The 24,232-nt window shown below is 47.6% G+C and overlaps 1 protein-coding gene across 2 annotated transcripts in view; it reads left to right on the top strand.

Moving 5' to 3' along the window:
* NT5DC3 (5'-nucleotidase domain containing 3) overlaps window positions 1–24,232 on the top strand; it is an 88,249-nt gene that overhangs the window by 15,883 nt on the left and 48,134 nt on the right. For both annotated transcript variants that reach the window (XM_043562354.1, XM_043562353.1), the window contains exons 2-7: window positions 5,263–5,447; window positions 14,433–14,507; window positions 14,956–15,011; window positions 20,444–20,534; window positions 21,411–21,548; window positions 23,767–23,827. In XM_043562354.1, coding sequence (XP_043418289.1) covers window positions 5,263–5,447; window positions 14,433–14,507; window positions 14,956–15,011; window positions 20,444–20,534; window positions 21,411–21,548; window positions 23,767–23,827 — 606 coding nt within the window. The remainder of the gene's footprint in view (window positions 1–5,262; window positions 5,448–14,432; window positions 14,508–14,955; window positions 15,012–20,443; window positions 20,535–21,410; window positions 21,549–23,766; window positions 23,828–24,232) is intronic.

Here is a 24,232-nt window from a genome sequence, read left to right as displayed (position 1 = left end):
ATTTTTTTTTTTCTTTTTACGTAGGCTTCATGTGGAGCCCAGTGTGGGGCTTGAACTCATGACCCTGACATCAAGACCTGAACTGATACCAAGAGTTGGAGGCTTAACCAACTGAGCCACCCAGGCATCCATGGATTTGTTTTTCAATATTTAGCATATTCATATTTTTGCTTTTTACCTTTAAATTTCTGTTTAATATAACCTTTTCCCTCAAATTATTGTTTGTGCTATTTTTGGATACACATGTTTAGATTGTAAATCTGTGGATGTTTTCCATTTGTGATTTATTGTTATTGCTTTTATATTTGGAAAGATGAGGTAAATAGTAATCTAGCTTTCACACCTTTTAACCATTTTTTTAAGAGCTTTAATTCTTTGACTCACCTGGTGTTTGTTTTGCAGCACAGTATAAAGGAAAATCTTATCTGACACTCTTTTATTATAGTTAGCCAGTGTTTGTGTAGTTAGAAAAAGAGAGAATATTCTAGGTGAATTTAATTCAAGTTGGTACTCAACTACAGCATATTCTGGAGAACACAGTAATGGTAGATTACCCGTCTTGCTGAAAGTTAGGCATATGAACGAGAATTTAAGATTGCAATGATGCTTTAGAGTCTAAACGGGGAATGCATTTAATACTGAGTTAAAATGTTAACATTTGTAGGCAGTAAGAATTTTGAGTGGCTGAATATGCTTGAAATGAACTTTTAGTTAGGATCTTTTTTTTTTTTTTAATGTTTTATTTATTTTTTAGAGAGAGAGACAGAGCGTGAGCAGGGGAGGGGCAGAGAGTGAGGGAGACATAGAAACTGAAGCAGGTTCCAGGCTCTGAGTGGTCAGCACGGAGCCTGATGTGGGGCTTGAACCCATGAACCGTGAGATCATGACCTGAGCTGAAGTCGGATGCTTAACCGACTGAGCCACTCAGGCGCCCCTAGTTAGGATCTTTTTGACTGCAAGCAATAAAACATCCAGCTCAAACGGATTTAGCTTAAGCAAAAAAACCCAAACAAACCATTTTTAAAGGAAATTTTATGGGTTTGTGCAATTGGAAAATCCAGAGGTAGTATTAGCTTTGTCTCTTGACCTTGCTTTCTTCCCTACTGGCTTTTTTTTTTTTCTTTTTTTTTAAAGTAGGCCTCACGCCCAGCTCTGAGCCCAATGCAGGGCTTGAGCTCCTGACCCTGAGATCAAGATCTGAGCTGAGATCAAGAGTTGGTTGCTTAACTGACTGGGCCACCCAGGGCTCCCCTCTCCCCCACTGGCCTTTTTAAAGGTTCTTAGTGATGGCCCTACCCATCTCATTTGAGATCCTTTTAGATCCAAGTTTGGAAGAAAAGAATGCCTCTTCTGTGAAATTCCCTTCTAAATCCAGAAATTTTCCTGATTGGAACTTATTGGTACACTTTGGCTATAGGGAAAGTATGATGATGATTGGCCAGAGGGGGTCCTAAGCCTTCTCCAAACGAATTCATGTTGGTGGGGAATTCAGGTGCTGTTTGGCCAGGTCTGGGTCATGTGCTCTCCTCCTGCTGTCGGGAGTGGAATCTCACTGAGGCCACACAGGCCATAACAGTTGGGGAGGGCTGATTTCCCAAAGAAACGCAGCGGAGGAGTAGTAGCTGTGTTAGGCAGCTTAGGCTAGGTTGTGCTGCATGAGCCCCAGTCTGTGGCTTCCTATAGACCGCTGTAACCAAATTCCTTCTCAGTCATGCAAAGTCTAGTGGGGCCTCAGTTGCCCTCCGTGTTCTAGCCCAGGTGTCTGCCTTGGAACCAGGCTGTTGTCAGAGCTTTGGACAGAGTAATAGAGCTGTCTCTCTATTTCTTTGTACTAACTGTATAGTCTTTCTGTCATCATCCATTAGGTGCAAAAGGAATTCACTTTCTAAATTGGTACCCAGTCTTGTTTCTGTTTTGGGAAAGTACAGAGGTGACTAGTCAAGGGCCCTTTTTCCATTTATACTCTAGAGTCTACAGTTTAGACAGATTGTTTGTCTTTTTGTGAGTGTTTGGCATTCTTTCCTTTTGCCTTGTAATTACTTGTGTTTCTTCTCAGCACGTTTTTGAAGTGGTTTTATGGGGCGTTGAAATCCCTTTTAAGCTTCCCATGTTCCTCGTGTTTATTTTGAGTGATGACAGATTAAACATCTGAGCTTTTTGGTGATGATGTTCATGTGATTAATACACCTTGGGCTTTCCCTCCAGCAGGACACGCCTGGGCAGCCTTTGGAGATGTGCTGGTAGTGACTTTCCATCCCGGCAGGGTTCCTTGATGGCTTCACGTTTTCTTCTCAGGTTGTAGAAAGGGAGAGAGACTTTATTGCCAACCCTTTCTAAACATGAACTTCTAATTTAAACAGGCTGTTAGAACTTCCCATGGAAGGATCATGTGTGAAAGCAGAGCCGTTGGTCACTCTGTAAGTGATCCTGCGTTACTTACTGTGGATAGTGCCATGTGGTCATAGTCAGAAAATAGCATCGTCCGCAGTGGCCCATTGACGACGTAAGGCCAGAAGATCTGTGGTGTTACGTGCCGAAGAGCTTGGGACTGCTGGCTTCTCCCTGTCCCGGGACTAGCTCTTGTGAACGGTCTACCTTCGCGTTTGTTTTATTTTTTTAAATGTCACTGCCTTGTTTACTGCCCTCAGTAACAAGTGTCTAAATTTGCAAAAGAAAGCCAAGGTGAATGACTCATTGATTTTTGACAAAAGAAAAGTAATAAAAGGGACTCGGTGCCTCTTGACAATTTGGAGTTTTGGTAGACTCAGCCATATCTAGGTTGTCAGTGGGAGAGAGATAGGTGCATGTGTTCATAAATTCATTCACTTAGACACGCATTTGCCTTTGTTGGGTATTCCGTGTGGGAATGTAAAGGCTTAGTTTTAAGTTAGTGTAACATGACAGCTTACCTGGTGACCCTGAATAGGCTTCAGGGGGTGAGCCCCCCTGGGATTTTCTGCAAAATCCATATGTGCATTTCTCTGGGGAGAGGATTCTGTGGTTTCTATTAGATTCTCAAAGGGATCTAAGCTGTAAAGCTGTGAGGAACCTCCTCAGATGCTCAGAATACCCCGCAGTGGCTAGCCTGGTCTCCTCATTGCAGCTGCCACCCACCCTGTGAAAGCAGTACCTGTTGAGTATTTCAGGTGGCCCCTTAGAATGAAAGTGGGTAACATGGGCCATTCCTAGCCACAAAGAAATAAGCAGAGGGAAGGGGGCGGGGGGAGCAGTGTAGACTCTGGTGAGCACGAAAGTGACGAAGGATTACTTAGGGTAAAGTGTACCGTTCTCAAATGCTTGTTGATTCCTGTAATCCTGGGGAAGAGAGTTAGGAGCACAGATTCTGGAGCCAGACTTGCTGGGTTCAGATCTCGGCTCTGCCATTCAGAGTACTGTGTATACTTCAGCAGATTACGTAATTTCTGTGCTCAAAGGTCCTCATATATAAAATTGGGATAATACAGTATTTGCTTCATTAGATTGCTGTAAGGATTAAATGAGATAATATAAAGTGCTGTGATAGCACGTAGCATATAGTAGGTGCTTAATAAATATTAACCCCTGTAGTGGAGTCGAGAGATTGTCCTCAGTAATGTAAAGAGCAGTCAGATACGGACGGTTTGAGTTTTGTGTGCATGTGTTAGAAATTTGTACCTGTCTCCCAAAAAGTCACCTGCTCTCAGCATTTGCCCACTTATGAGCCGTTTTTGGTGTGCAACCATCATAAAAGGTGAAAGAATACAGTCACATATCCTTTCAGGAGGATAGAGTGGTCTGTGTTCTTGTCACAGAATGTTGCATGATGGGGTTCTTGCCATGGAAGGACTGACTGAATATCATATTTCCTTTTTGTTTTTGGAAATCTACTGTACAGTCTTTAATCCTGATTTCGTCGAGGATATGGTGGTTGAAGACCCACAGTCTGAGATTTCACCTCTGTGATCCGTTCATCCGTCATGATTAGGCTCTAGGGGGCTACTCTCTGTCAATGCATCTTCCAACTCCTCTAATAATTGGGAGATGCCTCCCTCTGTAGTTTTATTCTTACTCTCATTATGGGTGGAAAATGAAAAATTATGAACTCTTAAACTGTGTTCCATAAAAGTAAAAATCAAATGCAAAGATGGTATCTTTAGACTTCTTTTATAACTTCTTGAAAATGATGTGACACTTTGGGCAGTGCAGAGAGGAGACAGAAGGATGATGTTGTGATAGTTTATTTCACACATGCACCTGTTGGTGGTGATGGGAGAACACAGTGGGGAGAGCACATGAAGCTATACGTACACTGTGAGGCCAACTGCGTAAAACACATCCATGAAACAGTATTGCGACCGATGCATTAAATGTTAGTAGTTTTCTTCTGGGTGAGGAGATGATGTGTGATATTTAAATTTAATTATCTAAGTGTTTCTCCATCTTCTGAAATCTGTAACTAGTGTATGTTCTTTTTTAAATGAAACAAATCTTGTGATACTGAAACAAAGATTCCTTTTTGTATTATTTTATTTTTGAGAGAGTGTGCACCTGTGCGCAAGCAGAGGGTGGGGCAGAGAGAGAGGGAGAGAAAGAATCCTAAACAGGCTCTATGCTCCTAGTGCAGAGCCCGGTGTGGGGCTTGATCTCATGACTGTGAGATCATGACCTGAGCCGAGATCAAGGGTTGGACACTCAACTGACTGAGCCACCCAGGTGCCCCCAAAGATTCTCTTTAAATAAAGTTTTATTGAGATACTATTTTTAAAGTTTATTTATTTATTTATCTTGAGAGAGTCAGAGTCAGTGCGAGTTGGGGAGGGGCAGAGAGTGAGGGAGACAGAGGATCCCAGGCAGGCTCCATGCTGTCAGTACAGAGTCTGATGTGGGCTTGAACTCACAAAACTGAGATCATGATCTGAGTCCAAACCAAGAGTCAGACGCTTAACCGACTGGGCCACCCAGGCGCCCGAGATACTATTGACATACTGTACCATTCACCCACTTGAAGGTCTCCCATTTGGTGGCTTTCAGTTCACAACGGCCATCTGGCCATCACTCATCACCAATTGGAGACATTTTCATCACCCCAAAAGGAGATTCTACACGCGTTAGCAGTCTCTCCGTTTGACTCGCCTATTCTAGACATTTCAGATAAATGGAATCATCCCACATGCAGTCCTTTGCGACTGGCTTCTCATGCTTGCACTTTGGTTGACTCACTGAGGAATCCTACTAACCTTTATTTATCACATGATATAATATACATTTTTTCTTTACTTCTAGACTTGGTGCCTTCAATTATGAACAACTTGTTGAATCCAGATGCCATTTTCTCAAACAATGAGATGAGCCTGTCGGACATTGAAATCTATGGCTTTGATTACGATTATACCCTGGTGTTTTACTCAAAGCACCTCCACACGCTGATATTTAATGCCGCGCGGGACCTTCTCATCAATGAACACCGGGTAAGAGCACAGGGACGTTGTGGTCTCCCTCCTCCTTCTCTTAGACGTTGGAGAGCAGCCGTGAGCGGATCTGGCCCTGTGCCTGGCACACAGACATCACTTAGTAAATTGTTGTTGAATGCATGAGTAGATTTTGTTCCCTTCCAAATGACTCTATCCAGAAGCCTGTTGGTTTTTTTTTCAAACCACTTTTTTTGAGGTATGATTGACGTACAAAAAGCTGTACACACTTAATGTATATAACTTGATGAGTTTGGGCATAGTGTATGCTTGTGAAGCCATCACCACCACCAAGGTCATAAACCATCTGTCACCTCCCAAAGTTTCCTCCTGCCCCCTTCATTATTATTATTGTTATTTGCGTGCGCGTGTGCACTTAAAATAAGATCTACCCTCTCAGCAGATGTTTTAGCAATATACTGTTGTTTGCTGTAGGTGCTGTGCTGTGTAATAGATCTCCAGAACTTGTTTATCTCCCATCACTGGAACTTTGTACCGGAAAATAGTTGCTTTTTTTTTTTTTTTTTAAAATCTCTAGATGTCTCTTTAATGAAAGATTTTCAAGTTATGCGTTAGCAGAGATTGGGCTACAGACTCCGTGCTCTCATTTCTCACCGAGTGGTGATGGAGTTTCTCCCAGAGCTGATGAACCGGCAGCCTGCTGAGTTCTGGTTAGAAGAAATCCTTCAAATAATAGGCAATATTTTAACCTCATCACTGACTGGAGTTGTTCTGTTCTGTTCTGTTTTGTTTTATTTTATTTTATTTATTTTAGTTAATTTATTTATTTTTGAGAGAGAGAGAGAGAAGAAGCATGGGAGGGGCAGAGAGGAAGGGAGGGAGGGAGGGAGGGAGAGAGAAAGAGAGAGAGAGAGAGAGAGAGAGAGAGAGAGAGAGAGAGAGAATTCCAGCAGGCTCCACAGTCAGCATGGAGCCCAATGTGGAGGCTCAATCCCATGAAACCTGAGATCGTGACCTGAGCTGAAATCAAGAGCCGGAAGCTCAACTAGCTGAGCCACCCAGGCACTCCTGACTTGAGTTGTTCTTATGTAAAGAACATTTGACTGTCTTCTGGTGCATAGTGTTGTTGAGACCTTATAGTAAGGAAGGCAAAAAGAAACACTCAGAACCCAACATGCTTTTCTGTAGTCCACTTTGAGTATCTATTTCAGGAGCCTGAGTGAGAAGCATCCTCAGAGGTCAGCAGGTCCTAGTGCCCTTTGAGAACCCCCAGAACGCCCCCGAGAAGTGCAGCTCCAGGGTCTGTCTCAGACCGGGGTGCATTTCTGCAGGGGGCGCTTCCGATTTGGCGGGTCGAACAATTCTGCCTTCAGACAGCTTTCACCATCGATCTCTTCTCTTTCATTCCTTCACACATTCCTTCAGCCTTTACTAAGTACCCCCTCTGTGCCAGGCCCTGTGGTGGAAGCAGGGGGAGTGAGGATGAGTAGCATATGGGGACCAGCACTGTAGTGGGGAGGCAGTCGTGTAAGCAGAGGAATTACGCGTCCACCTCCTGGAGGCGTCTCCATGCGTCTGAACAAAGAGCTAGGGATGTGTAACTTTCTCTGCTTGAGGGAATTAGGAGAACAACAAAGAAGGTGATACTTCCGGGACCCCGGAAGGAGTTTGTCAGCAAAGGTGGGCTGGGGTGGGCAGACTGGTAGGTGTGCGAAATCTAGAAACCTAGATCAGGAGAACTAATGTTCTATACCTGATTTATCTGCTAGGATAGTGTTTAATCTACTGGGGTATGTGTTCTGTAGTCCTGCCATTATGCTGGCCAAGATGTCTCTTTTTCCAGGCTGGTCATTCTGAGTTTTTTCAGCCATTCCCATTTGGCTGCCTTTGTGGTCTTTTATCATCTCCGTTACCCTTCTTTGTGTGTACTCTGGTTTATCCCCCTCACATGCGAGTCCCCAGACTGAAGATGTTAATGCAGGTGGGGTCTGACTAGTATGGAATAGAGGGAGACCATCACCTCCCTGGTTCTGGATACCATACCTTTATTAATGCTGCCAAAGTTTCCATTGGTTTTGGATCCTCACCATTTGAGGCAACATATTTCCTGATCCCCTCAGCTTTTGGTTATCAGTGGACTTAATAAGCAAGTCATTTTCTCCTTATTCAAAATTCAGTAATGGCATGTGTCAAAAATAACCTTCCCTTCTGCCATTAAGCCAACAGGCAGCTTTCTTTAGTTATGGCCACTTTCCCATATGTAAACCCATCTAGCCACTTGCCATCCAGCTGCATTTGCCCATCTGTTCAGGAGACTCTCTTTTCTTCCATCTAACCTGCAGACGTTTCCCCTGACTGTGAAAGCAGAGTGTGAACTAGCTGGTCCCGCCCTCACTGCCCTGTCTGCCAACCTGCACCACCTCTCCACGACCCCATGGGGACGTTGAACTGAAGGGGTGTTGCATTGCTGATGGCCTTCTAGACCTAGGTCATCTGTGGCATTTGCTGTGACTTTGATTATCACTCGTAAAATAGCGGTCATTTTATTAACAGTCCTGTCTGTTGATTTTCTGCTTGGTGCTAGAAGCGCAGGTTCTGGAGCCTGACCGCTGGTGTTCAAATCCTGACCTTCACCACTTACTTCTCAGGTAGTCTCGAGAAACTCACCTAATTTCTCTGAGCCTCAGTCTCTTCCTCTGTGAAATGGGTACAGTAACAGTACTGGCCTCACAAAGTCGTTGTAATTAAATGAGTTAATATATATAAAGTGCCTGGCCCATAGAAAACACTCAATAAATGTTAGCCATTATTGCCTTTCTTCCTCCCTCCCTTCCTCCCTCCTTTCTTCCTTTCTTTCTTTCTTTCTTTCTTTCTTTCTTTCTTTCTTTCTTTCTTCCTTTCAAGTTTATTTATTTTGAGAGAGAGTGCACACACAAGAGAGAGACCCTGAACAGGCCCCTTGTTGTGTAGAGCCCAACGCGGGGCTTGAACCCAGGAACCATGAGATCATGACCTGATCTGAAATCAAGGTCAGATGCTTAACCAACTAAGCTACACAGGTGGCCCACTACTGGTATTTCTAATATGCGTGACAACCATACAAATAGATGTTGTGTCTGTTTTACAGGTGAGGAAACTGAGGCTAATGGAGATGAGCACGTAGTTCAAAGCCGCGAGATCAGTAGGAGACAGAACCAGAATTTGAACTCAGATCTGTTTCCAAGGCATAAATATTCTTTATTCCATGTTGTTCCTGGTGGGATTAATAACACCTTTCATTTCCACCCTGTTGTTCATATGGAAATAAAATATTCGTGATGATAAAAAAAAATTATGAAGATAAAAAATGTATGAAATGTGGGGGGAAAAGGGAGATGAAACAGGTGGGGAAAAAGAGGTACAATCATGATTATAAAAGCTTCTGGACTTAAGATCACTGAAGTTTCATTCCCATTATGTCTGTTTGTTGCTTGGATAAAAGAAATAAGTCATAACACTAATTATGTCAGGCATATTAATAGAGTCAATTATGCTTATGCAGATTTTTCTCTTGCTCTGATTAAACAAAATAATTCTTCCAAGAGGCATTTAATTTGGTGCCGTTTTTCCTGCCAAAGACTAAATGTACTTGTAGAGATGGAAAGACATCTGCTTTTGAGATGCACAGTAATAGAACAGTAAGTTTGCAATTTAGCATCTTCCCAAAAAGCAAATGTAAAAGTTCTAGCCCCTTAATTATGCTTTTTTTCTTTTTTTTTTTTCCAGAAAAAGAAGTTTTCATAAAAATAGAATAAAATATAGGGTAATGACTGTATTTTCCTTTCATGGGTCCACCAAGGAATAGAAGGAGAGTGATAAGAGTTCTTGACTTCGTGTTCCACATCCATACCCTCATCAGTGTTCCCTGTCATTAACAGGCACTGACATTCACCCGTTTTTTTCAAATCTGGAGCCTAACATCAGCCATGACGCCTCACATTCTCCTGTGCTCCACGTCTGATCTCTCAGCAAATGCTATGGGTTCTTGCTTTCTCCTTTTTTATTAAAAAAATTTTTTTTTAATGTTTATTTTTGAGAGAGAGAGAGAGAGAGAGAGAGAGAGAGAGAGAGATCATAAAGGGGAGGAGCACTGAGAGAAGGAGACGCAGAATCCCAAGCAGGCTCCAGACTCTGAGCTGTCAGCACACAGCCTGATGCGGGGCTTGAACTTCCGAGCCGTGAAATCGTGACCTGGGCTGAAGTTGGATGCTTAACTGACCTAGCCACCCAGGTGCCCCTTCTTCTTTTTCTCTTTTTAAAATAAACCGTTAATTTTAGGAGAGTTTTAGGTTTTTAGATAAGTTGCAGAGGTAATACCAAGAATTCCTGTGTCTACACATGCCTGGTTTCCTCTTGATCACAGTTTACTGTGGTACATTTATCGCAGCTGAAGAACCACGTTCATAATGTTATTATTAACTTAATGAAGTCCATAGTGGGTTCAGATCCTCTTAGTTTTTACCTGATGTTCTTTCCCTGTTCCAGGGTCCCATCCAGGATGCCACATTACATTTAGTTGTCATGGTTCCTTAGGCTCTGCTTTGATAGTTTCTCACAATTCCCTGGTTTGTGATGACCTTGCAGTTTTAAAGAGTACTAGTCAGGTATTTTTTAGGATGCCTTCTCTTGGGATTTGTCTGCCATTTTTTTTTTCGTAATTAGACTGAGGTTGTGGGTTCTGGGGGAGGAAGACCACAGAGGTAAAGTGCCATTCTCACCATATCGTATCAAGGGTGCGTGCTGTCTACATGACTCACCGCCATTGATGTTGGCCTTGATCACGTGGCCAAGGTGTGTTTATAGCGTCTCTGCACCGTGAAGTTACTCTTTCCCTTTCTATGCTCTGCTCTTTGGGAGGGGGTCGCTCTGTGCAGCTGTGAGCTCTCTTCTCACTCTTTCAAAAGATACTCGTTCAAAACATGTTCTAACTCCATCCCCTTCTCCCCCCTCCCGACCACCACCTTGGGCCAGGCCACCATCACCCTCTCACCATATCACTCCTGGACCCAAGGCCCCCTGAAGCCCTCCCAGCACACTTGGAATGACAGAGAAGGCCTTCCGTTGCTCCCACGCCCCCACTTTCCCCCCACCTGTCCTCACACCAGAGTTCTCGTTGCTCCTTGAACTGCCAGGGCCTTTGCACCTGCCCTTCCTCTGCTTTGGACGATCCCTCCCGGCCCCAGGCGGTCCGAGGCCTTGCTCCTCAACTTCTTATTCTTTTCTTCAGCTCTCCAAGCCCTTGTAGAGCATTCGCTCTGTATTACTTCTCACCACGGGGCATTCTGCTGGGTGTTTGTGTACGTCTGCCTCCCCATGGTGGGATGTAAACTTCGGTCAGCGACTGTGCGATCTGTTCCATCTGTTCGCTCCTGCCATATTCCCAGGCCCTGGCGTAAAGGACCCGCTCAGTAAGCACGTGACCTATTTATGGAATTACACGGTTAGGTGAGAGTGTTGTGCCTGGTGTGGAGTCACCATTCGGATGCAGGTTATTTTGTCCTCGCTTCCCATTCTGTGAAGATTTTGGAGAGCTTTGTTTTCATGCCCTTTTGCCCTGCCACCGACTAGACGCATAATTTAGACTCCTGAAACGTTCAGAGACCTCTGAAAAACCTATATTTATAGGCATTGGACCTCAGGAACTCAGCAGCGGTGCTGTGATGTATAGGTTGCTAGCCCTGTGGAGAGCTCTGTAATTAGCTGGAGACGCGGCCAAGCCGCAGACCTGGAGGGACAATGTATACATTTCTGGGTATGCAGAGTGGGCACTCCTGGGTATTAACTGTGCTTGAAGCTGTAAGGGACGTTTCTGGAGCATCTTGCTCCACCTTTGTCCCCACGTGATAGCCTGCTCAGATTACCCTTGGAATTAGAACCAATCCAGGTGCTGAAGGAAACCAGACAGCGTTAATAAAAATCCCCAGTGCCGTTAGGTCTTTTATCTTTTTATACCCTTTGTTCTGCTTTTAGAGACACCAGTAATCTTCACGACACATTGAGTGAGTCATGTTTTTCAGGCTGGTGGAAAGTTTCTCAACTCTGAAGAGTCCAGAAAATCTGGTCCTAGGCCAGTGGAGAAAAGCGTAACCCCCTGGCTGACGGGAGCAGCTCTGGCTTCCTCGATGGGACAAGCCCGTTGACGGTTATTCTCAGAGATGCCGTGAGCTCGTGTATGTGTGTGCACACAGGCCCGTGCACGTGCGCACGTGTGTGGGTTGGAAAGGGGCCCGCCGTGAGGACATTTCTGACTTGATTGGTTGCAGGGGAAATCACAATTCGGGGGACACGAGTGGAGCAGAGAAATCACCCCAAGTCTGTTTCATTTTCCATATGAAGGAAGGGGTGGGGGGGTTAAATGACTTGCCTGAAGTCCTCTGGGAAGTAGCAGAGGCTAGAAGAGAGGGTCTCAAAGCCCAGGCCTCCCGATTCCTAGTCCAGCAAAGCAACTCCGTTTCACTGCAACTTGCTACGGCTACGTGCCAGAGACTGCCCCCTCCCCCCAGCCCCTCAGGCTTCCTTTTTTTTTTGCTTTTTGTTTTCTTAATTAAAAGTAAATTTTTTTAAAGATTTTATTATTACTATACCTGATGTGGGGCTTGAACTTACAACCCCAAGATCAAGAGTTCATGCTCTGCTGACCTAGCCAGCCAGGGGCTCCCCCCACACACGTCCTTTGCTTTCTTCTCTCTACTTCACCTGCGGTAGGTCTCCTGGTATCCTTACTTTGGAGATGAGAAAACCGACACTTAGAGACCTTGTCAGGGTCACCCAGCTACACAGAGTAGGACTGGGATTTGACGCCTGGTCCCTCAGCACTGGGGCCTGTGTTCTTTGTGACAATAGTGTCCCATGAGGCCCTTTCAGCCGCCTGTGACATAAAAACGTGGTGTGTCTATTGGGAGTGGCTCCGCAAGAATACACTGCTCTGGGGCCCACGGGTGGGTGCGTGGCCGTGTCTCCCTGTGATGTCTGTGTCCTGCTGGGGAGTCTGGATAGACCTTGTTCAGAGAAGAGCCGCCACAGCCTCCAGGAGTCTGTGCGCAGAGAGCGTACCCTCTGTCTCTGGTTCTCGCGCCGGTGGCCAGCCCTGTGTCCCACCGTGAACCTCCTGAGCGAACCCACCGGGCAGTCGGACGCGGCAGGTTCTGCCGTCACAGGATGGGCGTCTCCTGCGGTGGCTCAGCGTTCATCAGAGTTGATTACAGGTGGTTGACGTGGACTCGGGTGTGACACGGGCCGGGGCTCAAGTCCGGCCCAGCCTCTATCTATCTCTGTGAGCCCGAGCCGTTCGCTTGACTCCGCTTCTCAGATTATTCAACGAACGGACATGAGATGCTCGACCTCCTCCGTGCTGGTGCTGTGAGGAGTACGTAGAATAAAGTCACAGATGCGTCCAGAACAGCGGGTAGCACGTGGCTGGCTCAGTGAAGAAGCACCTGTCTCAGGAACGTTGAAGTATCTTCCCCGGGTCCTCCCCCTTCCTCCTCACTGTCAAGTTCAGGAGGAGACTCCAGGGATGGGCAGGATCGCGGTGCCGTGTGGTGGGTTCCGGGCATGTGTGTGTGAAGTGTGTTAGTAAAGACACGGAACCGCATACAGCGTTCAGAGGTCTTGGAAACGCCCCTGAGTGGAAATAGCGTTTGGTGATTTCTTGGCATGAGTGGCGGGCATCAGATAAATGAGCTCAGATGTGACATTTGAGTCAGCACTTTGTGCAGCTCGGACACTTGCTGCGTGCAGTTCAGCTGGTGGGAGCAGGAAGCGTCCTCACCCAAACGTGGCCCTGGTCACGACAGGTTAGTCCGGTCCTGCAGAGAGGCTCCTGTGCGTCTTGATAGCTGTCTAGGTTTTTACGTAAGCAGTTGACATCGTGATTGGGAGATCCTGGTGACACAGCCTCTCTAGGCTCAGGAGTATTCTTTTGTCCCGCAAGACTGTACTCCAAGGGCAGAGGGGAGTCGGGAGAGCAGGCAAAAAGGCCCAGGCCTGACTCCCCGCCGCACCGCATCCCAGCTGTGTGGCCAGGCCACATTGTTTCATTCGGTGCCCTGGTGCCCCATCTGTAAAATGGGAATGGTAGGGCCCGTGTGCAGTAGCAGCAGATACCGCGCTCGGTACGTTGGTGCTCCCCTTGGGGTAGCTGGTGTTCTAATTCTGGGATTTGGGGAGGGAGAGAAGGACTTGGATGCCTAGTCCAGTAGATAAGAATGGAGCTGGGATTTTTGCAGAATTCGAAGAATGGTTTAAGAATAGGAAATGCCAGGGGAACCTAGCTGCCTCTAGAAGTCAACGCGTGTTCTGAGTCACAGTGTTCGAGCAGGAACTGCGTACCACACACTGAGGGAGGGGCCCTCTTGGCCCGAGTGGGTGGGAGACTGCGCCTGATAACGGTGAGGTCTTTCCAGCCCCCGAAGGGTGAGCAGCGGCTGACAGTCCAGATGAGGAAAGCGATGAACGCTGTATGGAGGGCCCCTGCCCCCCTTTGAAAAGTTTTCTGCTTGGGTTGCTTCATGAAACCTGGTAGTGGGGCCATGCAGGGGGTCATACACTGAGATGCTCACAGGTGAGCTGAATGGATGGTTGATAACGTGTTGGGAGAAGTGCTTCCAACAGAGGGGACTATTCATCAGCAGCCTTAAATACAGTAGGAGGAAGTGAAGTCTTGGAGGTAGAAGCAGATGTGTCTCCGGGGTCTTAGGGAAATAGGAGTCCCAAGGCAGAGGGATGGGATGGGCAGAGGGAGTTAAGACGAGAGAAGCTGGGGCAGGGGTGAGGCCTTACCTGTGTCTGGGCAGGTAGACGGGAGTGGGTGGAGGGAGGGCACTGTGGCCTGAGAACAGAGGGCCAGGCTGTGCTCCGTCCTGACCCCGTCTTCCCACCAAAGTACATCAGCCACCTCAGCTTTTGTACAGGGACCGGATGTGATCCGTGTCTTGAACTCAGTACGTTGTTTGCTGAAAAATGGTTCCTTTCTTTTTTTCTTAGTATCCGGCGGAAATCAGGAAGTATGAGTATGACCCAAATTTTGCCATCCGTGGACTTCACTACGATGTGCAGCGGGTAGGTTTCACCCTCACGTTCTTTTACAGTTTGATGGTGTTTGGGAAGAACGTGTACTCTTGGTGCTTTTCTTTGCTGAACACAGAACGTGATTTTCAATTATATTCTTTGGGGCTGCAGAACTGAATGATTTAAAAAACATCTTTAGATAAAGTCTTTTTCAGGAGACTATGTGTTGGAAAAAACGAGTGAATGCATTAGCCATTTGGAAGATACTGTTTATTTCTAGAAGGAAGAGCCAGTTGTCATATTGTTTTGCAGATTTTGCAGTCATTTCCTTGGCAGGTTGCACGGTGCTTTAATCAGCAAGCAAGGTCTGTGTCAGATACATACAGGGTACTTCCTTGTCATGTCAGCCTGGTGTTGACACGATTTATAACCCACAGCCCTCATAAACATGCTGTCTGTTCTGTGCTACTCACCTGTGCATGTGTTTATGTTTTTGAAGGCGGTTTTGATGAAGATAGATGCTTTTCATTACATCCAGTTGGGAACCGTCTACAGGTAAGAGTAAGAGGAGGTAAATTTAATTCACCCAAAGTAACCAAGTGGTTTTGGGTTTCAAGACCCACTGACCGCTTAGTGATGCAGAGGGTTTCTGTGTGCGTATTTGTGATTTATTCACTCATTCCTTCAGGAACATTGATTGGCACCTACTGTCATGCCAGGTCTGGAGGGTTTGGCTCACGAGGATGCTCCAAGGAGCTGGGAGTGTAGGCGGGAAGCCACATAAATAAGCCAGTGACTGCAGTCCGTAGTGACAAAGGCGATGATGGACGTGTGCTGAGACTATGAAGGGGCACTCTGGGGGACTCTGCGGGAGGAGGGCTCTCCAGAGGTGTCTGTCTGCCAGCTGAGTGAGGGTTCTGGGATACGGGTTTGGGTGGGGAGGGGTGCTGGGGTTAGGCAGCGGGTTCTGGTTCCCACCATGGCAGTTGAGTAGTTTGGTTATTAAGACATTCCCCCCCTCCTTGCCCCCCATTTATTAGAATTAATAGAAGTACTTAGTTCAGGTTGAAATCTTTGAAACTGAACATGAAGGATTTTGCCTTTTCTAATTCTTGAATTTGGGGAGGATTTAGGAGTGTCGTTGTTGTACCTTGAAAACAGAGGTGTGCGGGGCGCCTGGGTGGCGCAGTCGGTTAAGCGTCCGACTTCAGCCAGGTCACTATCTCGCGGTCCGTGAGTTCGAGCCCCGCGTCAGGCTCTGTGCTGACAGCTCGGAGCCTGGAGCCTGTTTCCGATTCTGTGTCTCCCTCTCTGTCTGCCCCTCCCCGTTCATGCTTGTCTCTCTCTGTCCCTAAAATTAAAAAAAAAAAAACAAAAAACAGAGGTGTGCATATCTTAGATTCTTCTTTCACGAACTTTTTATTTTTTTATAATTTTTTTTAATGTTCATTTATTTTTGAGACAGAGATCGAGTGAGTGAGAGCAGGGGAGGGGTAGAGAGAGAAGGAGACACAGAATCGGAAGCAGGCTCCAGGCTCCGAGCGGTCAGCACAGAGCCCGACGTGGGGTTTGAACTCATGAACTGTGAGATCATGACCTGAGCCAAAGTCGGATGCTTAACCAACTGAGCCACCCAGGCGCCCCACAAACTCTTTATTAAAGTTATAACATTTTTTTTTTTATCCAAGTTAAATATGTTCACAGAATCAGTGCTGAAAGTGTTGTGGTGGGCAGCAGTCCTGTGTCCCCCCTTGCCCTCCAACCCCTTTACACTCCTGATTTTTTTTTTTGTTTGCATTTTTCTTCCAGTAATGTGCTTATTTTTCATATTTCTGTTTCCTAATTTATTAATTCTGGACATCATCTCTGCCACGGGACAGGACTTGGCGTGCACACACACACACGGCTTCTGCAGTCTCGTTTCTAGAGCCTCGTGACGGTCCATGTCTGCCTGTTCCTCCGTGTTGGTCATTGTTTGCATCGTGACTCTTCCGTCTTATTCCTTCTTAACACCAGGTCGTGCACCGTGACTGCTTTCTTCCGTGTACAGCGTGTGCCTTTTCTTAGATTTCATAACAACATCATTTTTTATTTGCTTCGTTTTCCGTAGAGGTGTCCCTGGTTTTTTCTAAATGCCCCATCACAGCTATCATCCGTGTGTTTATTTCCCAACGGTTCAAATGTTTTAGATAATCTATCACTTACTTTTTTTTTTTTTTTTTTTTTAATTGACTACCCTTCTCTGATTGCTCATCCTGGAGCTTGCGTTGGCCTCTGTCCCCATTCCCTGGTTCCCGTCCCTTCCTCTCTCTGGCTTTACTCCCTCGTTTTGCTGGAGCACATCCCCCAGGAGCTCCCCAGTGCCTCACAGGGCTGAGCCTCTGTGGGGGGGCTGCGGCGGTTATTCGGTTCCTCTTGTTGGTGTCCCCTTGTGGACCTCTGTTCTCCACTTGCTGTGTCAGGCACTTGCTTTGTGTCTTCCGGTGAACATACTGAAATGTCTTGTCTGCTGATGTTTTTGCTCTCACTTCCCTTGACTTTTGGAGTAGTTTATTCTTTTATTATCGTTTTAATGGTGTTTCAGAGGGGAGAAGAGATGGCGATGCTGATGAGAATAATAGTCTGGTGATAATACACAGCCACTAGCAAACGTGACGTCTTGCTACGGCACAGACACCGTCACAAGGGCTTTATTTCAGTTAACTCATTTGATCCTCAGAATAACCTTGTGAGGCTTGTACTAGTATTACCACAGAGGTCTTAAGTAACTTGCCCAAGGCCGCACAGAAGTAGGATTCAGACCCAGGGCCTGTGGTCCGGGCTTGTTGTAGGCGTGGCTGGCTCCAGGGGCCAAAGTGACCTCTCACAACTCTTTCCATCTTTTGGCTCTCTCCCTCTGGCTTTGCTCCAGGCAGACCCCTCTGTGTGATGCACCCAGCCCCCCCCCACCCCACCCCCCCCCGCCCCGCCCCAGGTCAACTGGAGAAGGGGACTCTCTCTTGCCAACAGATACAGCCGGTCTCGGAGTGCGTGAGGCAGCGCACAGGGTGCATGTGTTCCTTTCCTCTGAGTTCTTTCTTGCTGCTCGCCACCTGTTCATGCTGGCCTTCTCCCACGGTACGGTTTTCCTCCCTCGCTGCTTCTTGAAATCTCACCCATCCTTCCTTCAGGGCGGACTTGCGGGGAGGTCTCACCCTGCCCTCTCAGCCTGACCTGGTCTTTCCTTCCTCTTCTTGGACGATGCCGTCCTGTGGCTCCTGATTGTCTTGTTTCTTCTTCTGTGGGCAAGTTGTCCACCGTGTCAGGGAGTGCGGGGCAGAGCCAGATGCCCGCCGAGGCGTTTGGAGGAGAAGGAGTGTCCAGGTTTAGGTCCTGGGACGGTCGCTGTGGCCGCAGTGCCGAGGGGATGTGGTGGGCCGAGGGGGCTCTGGGGTCACACTTCCTGAGCGTGGACCCCAGCCCCACTGCTGACATGGGTGTGGCCTTGAGCAAGTTCTTGGCCATCCCAAAGCCTTGGTATCCTCCTCTGTAAGATTGGCATAACTCCACTGCCTGCCTCAGGGTGAGTCGTCGTGTAGACCAGAGCATGCTCAGGGCGGCAGAAGCACGCGGAATGCCCTTCCTTTTCCCTTAAAAGGGGTGAGAATGAGCCCATGGCTGGGCAGAGTGCCCCCTCCTCAGCCTCACCCGTTTCTGAGACCTGCTGCGGGTCCCCGGCTCCCACATCAGTTCGACTTTTGTGTTGTGGGCTGTGGGAGGGGATGCCACGGGGCAGAGGAGGAGGCAGACTGGCTGTCCCCACAGTCCCATTTTGTACCCATGATTTAAGTTCTTCATGGGGACCTTGTGAAAGCTGCATTTGCTCTCATCACAGGCACATTTGCTAGCACCTCTGTATACTCTTCTGTCTTCTCAGTTATGCCAGGAGGGAGGTGCTATCATTGTTCCCCATTTTGAAAATGGCAGTGAGACCCAAAGAGGTTAAATTGCTTGTCCAGGTGATAGCCCTACTAATTAAGGAAGCTGGGATTTGAACCCTGGACAGACTCGGTCAGATTTGCACCCCTAACCTTTCTATTTCTCACAGTCACCCAGGGCTGTATAAGTAGTTTCAATTTTTTTTTTTTTTTTTTAAAGTTCGTTTATTTTGAGAGAGGGAGAGTGAGTGGAAAAGGGGAAGAGAGAGAGGGAGACGGAATCCTAAGCAGGCTCTGCACGGTCAGCTCAGAGCCCGATGCTGGGCTCGAACCCACGAACCGTGAGATCATGAGCTGAAATCAAGAGTCAGACTCTTTACTGACTGAGCCTCCCAGGCGCCCCCCCCCCCCCCAAGTAGTTTCTATTTTGATCCTAGAGCTGGTTGAGGTTACATCTAGGTGCAGGCGGTCCCCCCAAACCCCCTCCCTCCCCACCAGCCTGTCGCGGAATTCAGCTGGCTGCAGCTGGCTTTCTCCCCGCTTTTGAGCTGACCTTTGGTTACTTGGGCCTTAAAGATGCAGCTTGTGAGGTTCTGTGCCGGTGAGTGTGTCTTAGGGTAGTGCCTAGTTTGGGGGCAGAAGGATGACTCCCCCAGCAGAGTTCTTCCACTTTTTATAGTTTCTTTCTAAGTGTTAGAGCCTTAGGCGTGTGCACGCCTGAGCGCTGATACTTTAGCAGGAGCTCTGCCCCAAGGTCATTGTCCAGACTGATCTGGTGAATGATAAAGTGCAATGTATCAAGTTAACCAAGATCGGGGGCAAAATATTAATGCATCTCCTTGGGTATTTTTGAAAGTTCTATGAGGGTGGAGAAGAAAGGGAAAAGGCTGAAATTAGATTCCCATCACAGCTGCATGTCAGCCATCAATTACAACTTGTATGTGTTGTTGGCCAGGTGATTTTATGTGATAAGCAGCCTGTTCATATTAGTAACTAAGACTCTTGTTGCATCGTGGATACTCCCATGTGGCACCGCAGAGACTTCCCACCATTCATTCTGTGGTCTCCTCACCACTGGTGTCTGTTTCTCAAGCACCTTCCCGAGAGACGCGGCTGGGGAACAGACATTTTTCTTCACGACACGCTAGAGCAGGCAGTGCCAGGTGGGGAAATAGGAGAACGTGAAGTCCGCAGTGACAGCACCTGCTCCCAGCGCCAGTGGCCAAGGCAGGGTGAAACCCAGGTCACTCGGACTCCAAAAGTCACCCTTCCCTTTGTGGAGGGGCTGGATTGGTTCACAGATTCTGCTGCGGCTCCTGGAGGCAGGCAGATGGCAGATGTCACCCTGGCTTTTTGTAGATGAGGAAACTGGCCTTTGCTGTCACATAGCATCTGGGGTCATCCCTCTCGGAGGTGGCATCTGGGCTTCCTGCCTTGTGTCATGGGGTTTTTTAGTCCGCCCGAGCCTCATGCATGGCTTTTCCCTCCTCAGCACTGACCTTAGGTTAGAGCATCAGAGGTCAGGAGGATGATACAGACAAAGCTAACCTGTCTCTCCCTAATGTAGTAAAAACATAAAAATGGAAACAAAGACCCACCCCAAGGCTAAGGAAGGCCTTGTGCTTTGTTGAGAGAGGCAGCACGACATAGAGGTTGAGGAGCTGGGGCCCGAGAGCCAGGAAGCCTGGGGTCCGGTCCTGACCCACCACTTCTTACTTCGGTGACCTTGGCTAAGATATGTGACCTATCGGGGCCTCAGTTGCCTCTGCTGGGAAATGGGAGGATGATAGTGCTCCCCTCCTAGGATTGCTGAGAAGTAAGTGAAGGAGTGTGTGGAATTCACATCTGGCGTCTAGGACGTATTATTTTTCTGTCCTTATTCCAACGGCCTGCTGTTAGTAATGGTAGCAGCTTCTCGCCTGTGATTTGTAGCGCTTACCGGCGGCACGTCTCACCTCCTCGTGACCGCGGTGTCTGGCACCTCAGCTGAAAATCCCAGCAGTTGCCAGAGGTCTGAAAATCGCTGTTCTTGCTACGTGAGTCTAACTGCACTGCCCGTGATTTTTCCAGAGGCCTCAGCGTTGTCCCTGATGAAGAAGTCATTGAAATGTACGAGGGGTCCCACGTGCCTTTGGAACAGATGAGTGACTTTTATGGAAAGGTAATGAGAGATTATTCATTTAAGGCAGCCTATGTGTTTCCTTCTCGAAACACGGCCTGGTAGATTTGGGGTCTCTGTGTGCTCCTGCGGAACTGACAAGGGCACTTGGGACGTTTTGGGAGACCCTGGATTTGAGAGAGGCTCGTATGTTGGTGTTTCTCCTAGGTCCTTCAAGATTGCCCTTTCTTAGCCCTTTCCTCCCTACCTGCTAGAGGCTCTCTACACTTTTCGTGCACCCGCCCCTGTCTGTCACCCTCCATCCCAGTGTGTCCCCTCTTTCTGATGAAGTCCGCGTAGTAGAGGTCACCTGCCCTGAGATCCAAGATAACAGGTCACCCTGTGCCGCAGGGAAGCCTCTGCTTCTCTGACTTCTGTCTCTGAGCTTTTGCTCCAGAGTTGTTAGGTGGGCTTTTGTTTACATTGTCAAAATGCACTGGAAGATGCCTGGTCAGCTGGTAAACTTAGGGCTACAAATCTCAGGCACTCAGAGAAAGGCTCTTTTTCAGGCTCACATATGGCTGCACGGAGGTGCTCACATTCAGGAGAGTTACGTGGCTTTTAATGCCATTCCCCGGGCCATAATCGACTTGCTGACTTTCCTCTGGGTTTGGTGGGGTAGAGTGAGCTGGAAGTTAGACGAGTTGTCACAGGAGCGTGACATTGGTTAGACTTTTGGGGGGGAAATCAGGGTATTTCCTTGGATTTCCCAGTTATGCTTAGAGTAGGATGTCGGCTGTGCTGGGAATGAGAAGAAAAAGGTGAAGGCTTCTGCTTTGTTATTGTTAGAATTATCCTTTTCTTGGGGAGAGGGATCCAGATGTTGATGACCTCCCTCAGGTAAGTCTCCGCTTCTGAAGTTCTCCTCCCTGCCTGCAGAGTTCTCACGGAAACACCATGAAGCAGTTCATGGACATCTTCTCCCTGCCAGAGATGTCGCTCCTATCCTGTGTCAACGAGTACTTTCTCAAGAACAACATTGACTATGAGCCTGTCCATCTGTACAAAGACGTCAAGGTGAGAGGCGGTGATGCCACGACTCTCCAAGCATTTCAGCAAAGGGACAGAATCATTAGCCTCCTTTGGCTAGGTGTTTGAAACAGTCCTTCGTCTGGGATCTCTTTTATTTACGGTTTTACCTTGAAAATTGTTAAGAAAGATGTTACACCAGAACACTTGGAAATCAGTCTAATTTCGTGTTAAAAGAAGAGGGTACTCATACCGTTATCTGGATTTCTAATTCTTTCCGACCAAAAGGCAGGGCCCATGCATCTGGTCAGAGGGGCTGGTGGTGGCTGAGGTCCAGCCGGCCCACCTCACCCCTGCAACCCAGCTCACCCCTGCGCCTGCCTGTGGAGAGGGTGACATCACACCAAGGCTGCAGCCCTCTTGTCCCCAGAGGTTCCATGGAGGCCTTCCCAGGCCCTGCAAAAGCTGTGCAGAAACCCAGTGGGGGAGGTTTATAGACAGCTATGAAACTTACATACATGCATATGCACATCATTTATGTAACTTCACATTTATATATTTTCACTTATATTCACAAACATGTGTGTTTATATGTATTCTTTAAGCTGTCTGAACTTTGTTCAGTACTTAAAAACATGTTCATGTATTACTTAATAATACTTATTTCAAATATATACAGTAAATATATGCATATATATTCATATATGTAGTATATATTGTGTATTAAATTTTTTTTTCATGTTTATCTGAGAGAGGGAGATCGAGCAGGGGAGGGGCAGAGAGAGAGGGAGAGAGAGAGAGGGAGATCGAGCAGGGGAGGGGCAGAGAGAGAGGGAGAGAGAAAATCCCAAGCAGCACAGAGCCCGATGCAGGGTTGGATCTCATGAACAGTGAGATCATGACCTGAGCGAAAGTCTGGAGTTGGATTCTTAATTGACTGAGCTATCCAGGTGCCCCTAAGTACTTATAGTTAAAAGATCTGTACTTATGTACTATAATGCTTTTATGCCTACATGCTTAGGACTGGTTTTAAATTTTGGCTAAAATTACGGGTTTTAGGAAGATGAAGGATGAAGTCTAGCTTCTCAATGTTAGTCTGGTATTGTTTGAACTAATGTTAAATATTTAGTTTCTGTTCTCCTTTTGGTGCCCTGAAATACTTTAAGAATCACTTGTGAAAAAAAAGAAGAAGAAGAATCACTTTCAGTTATATAACCCTTTGCAGGCCTGAGGAGAGATGTTTATGCACCAACAGCGAGCACTTACATATATTCCAGGCACTGTTTTTCTGAGTGCTTTATGCATATTAAGTAATTAAATCCTCACAATAATGCCTGGAGGTAGGTACTATTTTTACCCTCATTCTACAGTTAAATTGAGGCACAGAGAGGTTGAGTAACTTGCCCAAAGTCACACAGCTCGTAAGTGGTAGAGCCTAGATTTCAGGCCAGGTAAGTTTGGCTCCGGCTTGCTCTTAACCCCTGCCTTCTGTTGATGTGAAGTTGAACAAGCCTGTGCTAAAAGGTGATCGGGGTTGAGTTTATAGTCCAGAGGTGCTCACTTTTGACAGAAGTCTACCGGTTTTCTAAGGCTTATGGCCCCGTTTTGCCTGCAGCCCAGTCCCCGACCACACCTTCCAGTAAGTGTCCACATGCCTCCAGGCGTGCCACCTAGGTAGCAGACCTGCTTAGTGCCCCCTGAGAGGAGGGCTGTGCTCTGATAGCTGCAGGCCATCAGGCTGCCACACCCTGGGGCGCGTGGGGGCGGTGAGCGGCCTCCTCTTGATGGTGTTTACTGGCTGGGTTACCATCTCCCTGACGATCCCCCGCCTCACTGAACTGAAGGTCCTGCCATTGGCCTCGACCTCTTTCTCTAGATGATAGAACCTGCCCTTGGGGTCCAGGGCGGGGTGCAGAGACGAAACAGCAAGGATTCCCTTTCCGCAGATGCCCTGGGACCGTTTCTGCGTGATCCTGCATAGACGTTGCCATGTATCACGTGGCCTTTGTTCAGAGTTGTTCGCACAAGTTACCTCCTCCCAGGGGCCCTTTTGACAACTGCATTGGAACCTGCCACTGTCGCCATGGAAACCTAAGTTTCCCCCGAGGGGCCGCCTGTGCCAGATGGACCAGAATTTCGATTTCATTTGGTGCTTGCATCACCAGGCTTCTAAAGGCGGACATCGTCCCGAATGCCGTCTCTCTTGTCCTGTTACTCAGGCGACCTCACTTACGGTTTCACTCACTAAAAACCTCTCTTTGGACAGGATTCAATTCGAGATGTGCACATCAAAGGAATCATGTACCGAGCAATCGAAGCAGATATCGGTATGTAGCCTCATGGTGAAGACAGCCTTCCCCCTGCCAGGCCACGGCGCAGGCATTTTGCCTTCATTCCCGGGGCCGAGCAGGGGCCGTAGGGCCCTTCCGAGTGCAGCGTGTGGACCTGGCTTCCTCGCGGTTCAGATGTCTCCCTCCCCTTTGTCTCAGAACTTGGCATAACAGTGACTCAAAAACAGGGGAGTGGGCGGCTGCAGGCACTTTGTGTTTTCACTCAGACCCAGGCAGGAGTCAGGGGCTTGGTCCCTGATGGACCTGGTACTGGTGGGGCCACCCTGCCTTAAGACTTTTCTGTCCCCGGTGCCCTGGACAGTGCCGGGCCCCTGGGCCCCTTTTGGTAACCACCTGCAGCCTGACGGGACTTCACGCTGAGTCCGTGTGTACTCTTCTCTT

Source organism: Prionailurus bengalensis, chromosome B4, assembly GCF_016509475.1.
Source record: "Prionailurus bengalensis isolate Pbe53 chromosome B4, Fcat_Pben_1.1_paternal_pri, whole genome shotgun sequence".
Classification (NCBI taxonomy): domain Eukaryota; kingdom Metazoa; phylum Chordata; class Mammalia; order Carnivora; family Felidae; genus Prionailurus; species Prionailurus bengalensis.
The sequence above is the reverse complement of the archived record's forward strand: the minus strand, read 5'-3'. Positions and strand labels throughout refer to the sequence as shown.